The following is an 11,956-nucleotide window of genomic DNA, read 5'->3' as shown; positions in this document are numbered from 1 at the left end:
TCTCCAGACTGATTAGCGAGAGAAATCTTGAAAGCTCGCGAGATCAGGATGGTCTCACGAGGCTAAACATAACCATCTCATCCGCACAAAAAATAAGAATAAAAGCAATACAGCATGGCTATTTAACCATGGATGAAAAAGTTCAGTCTAGGCAATGAATAAACCACCTTTTCCAAGATGCTCAATGTGTTGGCTACTCTTATTGTGCAACAAGGCATTCCTACTGGTCTCTAATAATAATAATCTACTTTATTAAAGTTGATTTTGTGGAATGCAAGGCTAGAAGCTGTCCTGCTGACCTATTTTTCCACCCAAGCTGTGTCTTTGCCCCCCCCCGAAAAAAATAATTATAAAAAAAAATAAAAGCATAATTTTCCTCCCCCTTCACTTTTGGCCCATCAAAATAAAATCCAGACACTGTACGGAGGTTTGTGTTTGTAATGTCACAAAATATGAAGCGATGACATCATAAACAGTGGGGGATTTATGTGAAATCAAACAGTAAAACTGTACCAACACTTACCTTTTGCAGCGTTTCACTATCTGAGGCTGTCAGTGAATGTATCTCAAGTCAAAACGTTGTGCAAAGCGAATCTAAACTTGTTCATACATTTTTGTTAAGAAGTAACAAAAACATAAATGAACACAAAACAGTTTTTTTGCACAGTGCCAACATTGAGGACACTAGAAACCAGGGAGGGCACTAGGAAAACTGTTTCACTGAGCTACACACACATTCATAAAACTGTGCACAGAAATATTTAGACACAACAAAAACAAAGCTACAGGCTCTAGCTTTACAGTTAGCCTATATCCACAGACACAAAGTAGTCACCTTAGCTGGCCTAATTCTGGAAAAGACCAGAAGCTTCTGATGCCATATTTGGGACCATCACACCTGTGAGGCAAACATGTTTATAAGGACAATGACTGTTGGATTAAATCTACCAACCTAATCTATGACATGTCTACAGAAAATGCTCAAGCATAAAGGCTCAACTGCAGCAGCAACATTTCAGTTCAACCTATCATGTGCCTTCCACGCAGAAGTGAGCAGACCAATCAATTTTCTGAGGCTTTGTTAATCCTAAAGAACAGGATCTGCTTGCTGGCTCCAAAGTAAGGGTCAGATCCTGAGAAAAATTTCATTATAAACTTATCAAAATAGCTTCCGCTAAATCCTCTGTGGTATGTTTTTAATCTAATTACTGGGCCCTTACTAATGCCTAGAAAAACAAGGCAACGAGTCCCAAAATACAAAATAAACCCCCCACCTGCCCCTGCACTGATGCACGGCTCAGAGTTCTGCTGGGTTTCTATTCGTCTTGTGTAACTCCACTGTAAAACTAGCTCTTTAAAAGCTCCAGCTGTGTACCCTGATTACTCCGCTGCTCTGTCAAACGGAGTTCAATTGTTTTCTCCTTGTATAACTTGCAGCAGCTTCACCACAGGAGGTCTTCTTTTAATTTGGTCTGATTGCTGCTTTGATTGTAAAACAACTACAACAAGAGAACAGATCCCAATAAAAACAATATATAGCTAATGAGCTTGGGTCTTTATTGCATAATTGATTTTGTTCTGGTTCTAAATTTTATGCATTGTTGTTTACTCAATAAAAAGCGTAAATTGTAGTCTCAGTGCAGCCTGAGAAAGGAAGCTTGATTTTCAACTTCGAGGGTTGCTTTGTCTCCATCCTGGAGAGAAATATCAGCTGTGCTGCTGCCATCAACACCTTTGTTTATAGATGTTGGAGATCAGACTTTTTTTTAAGTGTAGTCCTGTTTCTCTGACTGTGACTGGCTGGATGTGCTCTCTTCATCCTCTGGCATGGGAGCTGTCTCAGAGCTCGTCTGCCTGGCTGTGCGTTTCCTGGACGGGGCCGCCTTTTACGACTGCTTTTTGTATCTCTGCTCAGTTGCTGAGTCGGCCTCAGCAGATGGCCGCTCACACTGAGCCTGGTTCTGCTGGAGGATTCTTCCTGTTAAAAGGGAGTTTTTCCTCTCCACTGTCGCTACAAGCATGCTTAGTGTCAGGGATTGCTTTCCAGTCAATGAGTCGATGCAATCAACTAGTTTTTCTTAGATGAAAAACTTTGAATCAATCCAACTGTATGATCTGATGAACTGTAAAGTGCCTTTAGATGACATGTGTTGTGAATCGGCGCTATACAGTATAAATAAACTGAATTGAAATTGAATAGTTTAATTGTCATTAAGCTGATTCACCTTTTATTAGGGTGTGTGATCATAGTGACCATCAAAGTGATAAAGTTGAGGTTTCCAGATTCAAGACACAATTAAATTACATAGTTTAAAAATTAATTTGTTAGAAAAATCTGTCCTGTCCTTAAAATCTTGCTCTTTTAGCAGAGAAATCTAATTTGAACATAGAAGTATATAGAATACACTAAATATAGTGTAAGCTCTACAAGCAAAGGTTTTCACTTTCATGCAGTTTTTTAGGAGGTTTAGATGTTTGATCTCTCTCTGGTTCCCTTTTTTAAAATATTTGGAATCACCATTCCAGTTTCCCACTCCACAGATGTTGCTCCAGTCCTCTATGTTACTCTAATGAGTTGAGTCAAAAATCAATCCAGCCTCAATAATTATGACCTTTCAATGACTATATATATATCATAAAGTGTTGCATTATACTGCGTTTTACTAGGACTACATGGAAAACATGATGGCCAACTTCATGCCAGTTACAATCCTTTTAGTGCTGATGATGTATATTTCAATCAGTTAGGAAACAATTCCACAAACAGGCATGTAGGAATTCACTGCACACAGAACTGTAAAAACAAACAAACCATGCTTGAATGACTGACTGCTCCAGTCTAGTTACCAATGAAATGGATGGAGGCAAGGATAGACCTTTACAAGATCTCCTCATCAGGCAAACTTCCCCAGTCTTCAGTCTGGCTCTATGAATGCAGAATTAAGGCATTAAATCCTACCTGCTCCTTTTGGGTTGAGGAAAAATTGACATTTTTGTTTCAGAGTTTCAGACAAAACTGGGGAACAAAAGCTCATGACGTGGTTAGAACAACCCTCTAAAGATTAGTGTGTAGTCTGTGGATACACAGACAGCTTTACATTGTGTCCTCAGGCATTTTGGCCTTGGCTGAGCAGCAACTGCCACATAGATAATAAAAAAAGGAGCTAATTTAGATGTTCTAACACTGGAGGCATGAATGTATAATCTTACCGGTTCCTGTTGAGTTCATGCTAACATACAGACACATACATAAATTTTTTTCTGCCTAAATGCACAATACAATGAGAGAGACTGGTTAAAAATAATCTACTAAAGAGATATTTTTATTAAATGAGCATTCCACCAGGCAGATGTTTAGATTTTGATCTATGATCTTTAATTTTTAGATCTTTAATTGTTTCTGGGGTTTTTTCTCTTTAATTTAAAGCAGTAAATATTGTCCCTGAATGGCACAGTTCGTCATCAAGAGCCAAACCTTTGTAGCTTTGTAACTACATAGAGAAAAAAAAAAAGAATGTCCCAGTGTTTTCTCTAAATAAAACCACTTTTCTCGGGTGGATGTTAATAGACTTGTCAGCAGTGGCCTGATTTCCCGTCCAAGAACTCATTATAGCCACAGCCTTTTGGAGCACTATCTGACCAAATGTTGAGGAAAGAAAAGCAGCGAACCCATTCGCCTGCAGCCCGACTGGTTAGATGTATTATTGTAAACTGGGTTTCATCAACACTATGTTAAAAAGCAGAGATGCACCGATCTGATTCTGATGCTATTCTGCTTGTTTTAATGTAGGGCTGCAACTAACAATTATTTTGCAAATCGATTAATCTGTCAACTATATTTTTTGATTAATTGATTTTTAATTGGATGGCAAAAGTTTCCTTAAAGATGACTTTATAATGGCAAAATTACGCCAAGTGAAAATAAAGCATATTGACGTTAGAAAAAAGATTATCATTTTAAATGCAAAATGTGACAAATTTCCTTTTTTTTTTTTTTTTTACAATTTTGGTATAATATGCTTAAAATATTTATATTTTTTTTTACTGTTGATTTTTTTTAATAGACCATAATAAAATTCCTCCTTACAGGCAAGAATGATATGAAAAAACACATTTATGTCCCATAAAGCAACTTGAGATTAGCATAAGGCCAGAAAAGGAAGTTACAAAAATTTCAAGTGAACAAGTTAAGAGGAAAACTTCCATCCTGGAAACAGATGTAGTTGTAAGGGTTCGATCATTAAATCAAAGACCATAAATGGTCAACCTTTCTGCAGGTCCACAGGTTTTTAACCAAACTTTTTTAATATTTAAAAATATTGACCAGATCTGCCACCAGGGTAAGTTTCACCATTACTCAATAAACAAGTTCCTTTAATATCAAGACCGATACAGATAATATCGGATTGGGGCATCTCTACTAAAACATTGGCAAAGCCAATTATTGCTTTGTTGTTACTTCTACTTTTTGGTAATGAAGCATATAACATTGGAAACTCAGTTTATTTTCACCTACTTTGTGGCTAATCTGCACATAAAATGTGATTGTAGGTTGTGCAGTGGAGAAGAATATTGGGGTTATGTTCATGAAAAACTGACCAAATCCTCCCTGGCATTACCAAACAGCACATAGAGGTGGACGTGTATGTTGTGCTGCAGCATCTTCCTCCATAGCAAAAACAAGGCTTACTGGACTAAAGGAGAATAACGTAAGGAACCTTCTGTTAGATTTAGTTTCTTTGGACTGACTTGATCCAATTGGTAGGAATCCAATTTGTGTGGCCTGTTTGTGTGTCTCCGTTTTCCACCACCAGGAGGTGCCCTGTCTTCGCTGTCCCTCCCTGCACACCTGCGGCTCGTTGGATCATTATCTGGAGGAGTATTTGAGCAGTGGACTGTCACTACCTCGAGGCCAGAGTGTTTGCCAGTTTTGGGTACTCTAGCTAAGCTGAGTTTAGCTGAGTCTAACCTAGCTTTGTTTCTCTGAGTCTAACGAGTTTTTGTCTTTGCTCTTCGACAGGAAGCTTTCCTGTGTAACAGGGATTTCTGGACCTTCTCTCCCCTGGAAGGAAAAAAACGAGTTACACTGAGTAGGGGAAAACCTCCATATGTTCTGTTAAAGTACCCATCAGAAATCTGAGTGACAGTCCTCCTCCGGGTCCAGCGCTTGTCAATCTGTCCGCCCTCCAACGTGTGCAACCTTCTCTGGATTTACCACACAGTCTGGATTCAAGGATTAATAAGACCCCACCTAGCAAAAACTCAGAGCCTCCAAGATTCCCACAGTACCTGAACTGACCTCTGAACTTCCCTTCTCACTTCCAGTTCCGGGTCACCAGCTCACTGAGTTCCAGATCCAACTCCTGTTTACACCTTCAATAAACCTGTTAAACTTTTGCCTTGTTCTCTGAGTGGTTATCTCTGCATGTGGGTCTGATTCGTAAACCAATCCTGACACCAATATGGATTTAAATCTTTTCATATTAATTTTATGAGTTGAAGTAAATATTTTCTGGAGTACCTACTGATAAATTTGAAATATTTATTGAATTACTTGTATATGAACAGCCATTTTATACGAGTGTATAATATTAATATATTTGACATGGATAAGCCTGCAGCCTGGAGATCTCCCATGCTATAGAGCTCGGCTAATAGCATTAATGATTAACCAAAGCCACAGCCCCTGTGCTCTTACCTTTCAAAATAAAGCTCCGCGTTACAAAGCATTACTTGACCTTCTTACAAGTGAACTACTAGAGTCTTGTATTTGTTTACATGCAAATCATCAAAAAGAAAAAACACTCAAATGTTTGGAAGGTTTATGCTCAATAGGGTGTTTTTTAGATATGGAAGGGGTCTGTGTAAGAAGTATGGCGTCGGATTGACTTACTCTGATGGGTTAAATTTACTTACTGGAAACAAATTGTTACCAATGCACATATTAAGATGACACCTCTGTGAGATTGGGGAGTTTTGAGACATCACAGTGTAGGTGGGTTAACCCTGACACAGTCGATATCTATGGAGGACCAACTCTGCCATATTTAAAAATAAATACAGAAATAAATAAATGCTCAATAAATATATAAGCATACAATTAATTGCCACCAAAAATACAATAAACGAATAAATGTAAGTAGAAATTAAATTATACAGTGAGGCATAAATGTATATAACTCTTTTAATTAGCTTCTTTACTTAATTGCCTTTTTAATATTTACCTTATTTTTTTTGTCCTTTATAATCAACTTTATTTTTTCATTACTTATATTTTTAAGCATTTATTTATGTGCATGTTATATTTTTGTCTGTTTTTATTCCTTTGTATTTTTTTACCCTAGTTATTGCTTCGCCGCTATTTATTTCTGCCTGTCGTTTTTACATTTCTGTATGCATTTCTGTCTCATTATGCAAATGAGGAGGGGGGGTGTCCTAGAGAGTCAACTTTTCTGTAGCTGTTGTTCAATAAAAGTACGTTTTAAGATTATTTGAGGCGAGAACATTATACTTTTAAGCATCACCATATGGCCCATTCACAGATTTAATGCGTTATTTAAAGGAAAATGTTCCAAACTTGAGAGGACCGTGGCAACCAGCGGAGCTCCGAAGCTAACGGCAGCCAGGTCTAACTGCTGCCCGTCTGCAGCAGCCCTCTCTCGGAATAGCCGTGTGTGAAGGACCGCTGGCTATGATGCCGATTTTTTTGTTGTATTTGGCAAAGTTTGTCCTTGCCAAGAACATACTTGGCGAGGACATGAGTCCCTACTCGCGTTCTAATGACTTCAGACTCTCCTCTCCTCCTGTAGATTCGACCGATGCAGTAAAATGCTCACCAACCAATGAGCAGAAATTGACTCTCTAGCACACACACCCTCATTTGCATAATGAGGCAGATATGCATACAGAAATGTAAAAAGGGCAGGCAGAAATAAATAGCATGGAAGAAATAAATAGGGAAAAAAATTCATAGGAAGAATAAAACAGACAAAAATATTATAACATGTACATGAATAAATACCGTACTTAAAAATATAAGTAATTAAAAAATAAAGTTGAAGGTTATAAAGGACAAAAAAATAAATAAGGTAAATATTACAAAGGCAAATAAATAAAGAAGCTAATTAAGAGTTATATACATTTATGTCTCACTGTATAATTTAATTTCTACTTACATTTATTTGTTTATTGTATTTTTGGTGGCAATTAAATGTATGCTTATTCATTAAATGAGCATTTATTTATTTCTGTATTTATTTTTAAATATGGCAGAGTTGGTCCTCCATAGTTGTCTTGTGACAAAAGCATGTCATAAAATCTTACAGACTAGTGAGCAGGCGGTGGGTGTGCTAGGCTTTACTATTCCTGATTAGGACCGATGGCTAATCGATATGCTGGTGGGTAAATGTAACAGATGATCCATCAGGTCCCCCATAATTACTGTTTGTAGTCGTTTATCCACTCAGTGGGATGCCAGTGGAGTCAAACTGTGGAGTAAAATGAAAATATTACAAATTAAACCTCTATGTGTAACGGATCGCAGAGCAACACCACTGCATCAATAAAAGCCCCAAACTTTTGTTTATTTGTATTTCTGTTACAATAATGTAAAGCATGTGTTATATATACACACACAGCCCGCATACCAGACTTTGAAATTCAAAATTTGAAATTGAGAAAAACCAAAACCAACACCGCCAGCTGCTCTCAGGAAATCAACCCTGTGGCCAACTTTGACTTAGCAACTTCTCAGACCCCAGTTCTGTTTTTTTGTTTTTTTTAACAACAGAAAATCTATCCGTTCTTTTCTGTGCTTTTGGAGACTTTGGCCACAGAATGATTCCTCTGATCGAGTTCAACGTCTACAACCAGCAAGGGCTGCTGTGAACTCCTCACTCCTCCAATCACTGACAAGTTGTTAGACTTACTTGAATATTTTACCTGCAGTCAGAGCATAAACAAAGCAGACTCTCCTATATATTGTTATCTGATATTCATAGGAAGGTGAAGCTAAATGCATTTTTAGTTAAGCTTGTGCAAAAAGGCCCTAATGTTAACATGTCTCTTTCAACAGCAGTAACTTTATTGATTAATATAGTTTGCCCTTCATGCGTAATGTTTCAGAGATGTTTTTAAATAGCACGACATAGATTAGTGTCAGGTACATTTTCCATTTAATTAATCCTTTTTTGCATTCTACATAAAATATATATATATAAAAAACACATTATACACTATTTTCAGAAGAGGAAGGGACCCGAGGAAAACACTAAGGGGACGTTAGATGAACAATGTTCTTTGTTGTGTCACAGTTGCTTTAAGTTTTGAGTTACATAAAAATTATAATTACCGGTCCTGAAACTGGGTTTTTGCAAGAAGCCAAGAATCTGTCCCATTAGATTATTGTTCTCACCCCCCCTTCAGCAGGAAGCCCACCACCAGGTTTACATAATCTGCTTTCACATCATTTCCAACAAGACAAAAACAAAGTCGCTAGATTTATCCCATGTTGCTTTGTTTGAAGAAAAGTTGTGAGAGGCGTCTGAAAAGTCTCTAAATAAAGCAACAAAGTTGCTAAGTTGGCAATAGGGATCAGGAGTTTCCCTAGAACAATTCATGTCTTACACAAACTCCTTCCACATCCAAAAAAAACTCCCACTTTGGCCCTGCAGAAGGCCCCAATTGGTCCCAACTAATAATGTCTGTTGTGTCCTTATTTCAAAAAAGTTTTAGTATACATGTCGGGCTACTATCGTCAGAAATGTCCCTGTTCACTCCTACAGAGCAATGTATATGAGAGGGTACATATAGGATTTGGGAGGGGTGAGGAGGACAGGACCTGCCTGCTCCCCACTGGGAGGAGAGGCTCTGGCATGCTGTTTGTCTCAGAGTGACAAACACAACAAAACCGAATGTCTTTCCATGAATGTTATTTGAAAAAAGGGATGTCCTCCCTGAGAAGAGTTTGGCAAGGCAACCGGCATGACGAGATGCCAGTGCTGTTCTCCCATACAGTATATCACTAGGTGTATTTCCATAAACAATCAAATCGCGCAAATTTTAATTACGAAAATAAATCCGCTAAGAAAACACTACAATTTTAGAATTTCGGGAGGAAAAAAAGGCATATTTTTCAAAAAAAACGTTTTTTAACACTTGGATGATGTGGTTTTTGGGCCTTATTAAAATACTTATATTTCACTAAACTGCAACAGAAACAATTTTTCCACATTACACAAGTCACATGATCAGCACCTGGACCTTATGGCCTTGTAAAAAGACAAAGAAGTCCGGAAATATTTGTAGGATATATCTCATGTGTTTAAATATGGCGCTGCCATGTTGTTTTCGCATAAAAAAAGGTATTAACGTGCAATTTTAATCGTAATTATTTAATGGAAAAAACACATTTTTGAATTTCGCAAAAACCACATAGTTTTGAGCAAATTTGTAATGAAAATACAGCTACTGAGACCCTAGTTTGGTAAATGCATTTACTATTAAACCACCAGTAGATCTTATTTCTTCAAACTTCAGACCGTTTGGTCCAATAAAAGAAATCAAACAAGAAACAATCACAGATTTTTTTTGGGGGGGGGATTGGCAGAGAGTTTACATCGTTGTAAGCTACAAACTATACAGAGCACAACCTCAATAGATGTAGCAGAAAAATACAGCACTATTTAAAAGATATGATTTACTGAGTAGGAACTATTGCTAATAAGTATTGCTACAACAAAGAATAATTAACTCAATAAAGATTTCCCCTCTGTTTGTGCTAAATATGCTTATCACAGTAAAGGGGGATTATTTGGAGTTCAGTGATTGGGTTGAATGTGACCTTGATGCCTGAGAATTTCCTCCTCAGTTATTTATTTGATCATTTCTGGAGCCTTAATGCCATAACTAAGATGTTAACCGACTCCTACCTTCTAGATATTAACAAAAGCTGCTTTGTGCTACAGATTTGACATAAAGGGCAGATATCATCACACTTTTAGATTCCCCTTTTCAAATTTGTTAAAGGAACGTATGCAAAAAAGGTTTAAGAAAAGAGAAACTTGAGCACAATGCAGTCAAGAACTCAGCTAAAAGTTGAGAAGTTAGCAAAAGTGGGAGTTTTTAGTAGGACTTTGTGGCAAAAACTTGATATAGAAAAAACGGTGAGTCTAGCAGGATTCAGGAAAAAGTTATTTTTACTCAAATTCTGACCAACAAAAGAAAAATGAATTAAATGATTTATCGTTTGCCCAAACTATCATGTCTCCTGGACAATTTCCTTGGCAACTTACCCTGTTATGTAAAATATAGCAGCAGCTAAAATGATTTACTGGTCAGATTCTGGCTGAACTACCAGTCTGATATTCCCATCAAGTTCTCTACATGCCCTGGTTTTAAAAAAGCATGTCAAAATATTGATATACGAGCTCTTATTCATTTGGCTATGACACTAAGAAACAACTCATCACTATTGACCAAGCCACACAGCTAAATATTATTGATTATTAATTTACTTTAAACGTTAGATCCATTGGATCAGATTTTTTGAGCTTACCTAAAAACACACATTAAAAGTTAAAAATAGCAACAAAACATACGCCTGTAGTTAATAATCTCAGCTGTTCCTGCCCTAAGAGCCCAGAATACAATTTGTAAAAAAAAAATGGGGGGGAAAATTAAAACCTTGAGCAGAGGGGTCATTTTGAGTGGATGAAGAGTTGTCTTTTTTCTCAGTTTTCACAAATTTTTTGCGCTACAAACACTTTTAGGGGAAACGAAGTGTGCTAATCCAAAACCTACGGAAGCGTATTGCATTCACCAAAGACAGAAAAATCTGACAGCTTATCTCATAGTTACAAGATCAATATCTCGTAATTATGAGATTTTATTTCGTAATTATGAGATCTTTTCTCGTAATTCTAAATTACAAGATTAGATCTCATAATGACGAGATAAGATCTCATTATTACAAGATACCGATCTCGTAATTATGAGATCCTGATCTCAATATCATGAGATCTTATTTCATAATTATGAGATAAGATCTCGTAATTATGAGATCATATCTCTTAATTAGGAGAAAAGATCTCCTGATTACGAGATATCGGAGATAAGCTGTCTGATTTTTATTTCTTTGGTGAATGCAATATGCTTGCATAAAAACCTGTCTGTGTTGAAGAACAACAGACTCCACACTGAGTACAAGAAGGAGTTTTAAAATCACATAAATTACTGCTTTGACACATTTACAGAAGGACGAGAACATCTGTATTTTTTGGGAGCCTTAAATTATGAGGATATTTGCCCTTTTAACTGTGACTTCACTATGAGGTCAGTGTAAAGTGGAAAACACACCAGAAACTAACTTTAATGACACAATCTGGGATGGAAATATTGCAATTCCTGGTGTGTTAATTCTAATCTAAAGCTACTGATCTAGGACTACAGGGAGTTTAAGAAACTGTACCTGCAAACAGACGCATCTGAAAGTCTATATTCTGCAAACCACAACAGCAAAGAATACACAAGCAAAGAGAGAAACGTGTCAGTTGCTAACAAGATAAAACGGCTCAAACAAGAGAACCTTCCTGCAGTCACAGGGTGCCCCCCGAAAGTACTAACAGGAAACAAATTAATTATCCCATTCTTTTTATGCTTTCAGTAAATAATTCTATTTCAACTGCGATGCAAATCAAACTTCTATTTTTTGTAGATTCACTCTATATAGTGATCTTTCTAAATGAAGAAAAATTGTCTGAACCCTTCTGGACTCCTATGGGCCGGATATACAGCGGCGCCCTGTGACTGCAGATTGATCCCCCTCAACAAACACATAAATAAAACTGTAAACTCTTAAAAAAAGAAAGGATATTTGCAATAGCATATTTATGGGCCATATATGAGGCTTTCCAATAAGAAAGTGATTACAAATATACAGTCAAATCAAGACACAAAT

At 37.0% G+C, this 11,956-nt stretch overlaps 1 protein-coding gene across 4 annotated transcripts in view; it reads right to left on the bottom strand.

Annotated features, from left to right (window-relative positions):
• LOC107095773 (AP-1 complex subunit sigma-2) overlaps positions 1-11,956 on the bottom strand; it is a 43,274-nt gene that overhangs the window by 10,809 nt on the left and 20,509 nt on the right. The window contains exon 5 of one of the 4 annotated variants that reach the window (XM_015392060.1): positions 2,848-2,926. The exons of the other annotated variants lie outside the window; for them this stretch is intronic. Coding sequence (XP_015247546.1) covers positions 2,879-2,926 — 48 coding nt within the window. The 3' untranslated portion in view covers positions 2,848-2,878. The remainder of the gene's footprint in view (positions 1-2,847; positions 2,927-11,956) is intronic. 4 annotated transcript variants of the gene reach the window in all.

This window comes from Cyprinodon variegatus, unplaced genomic scaffold, assembly GCF_000732505.1.
Source record: "Cyprinodon variegatus isolate N-32 unplaced genomic scaffold, C_variegatus-1.0 Scaffold572, whole genome shotgun sequence".
Classification (NCBI taxonomy): Eukaryota; Metazoa; Chordata; class Actinopteri; order Cyprinodontiformes; family Cyprinodontidae; genus Cyprinodon; species Cyprinodon variegatus.
Note: the sequence above shows the minus strand (reverse complement) of the source record. Positions and strands in the feature narration are given on the sequence as shown.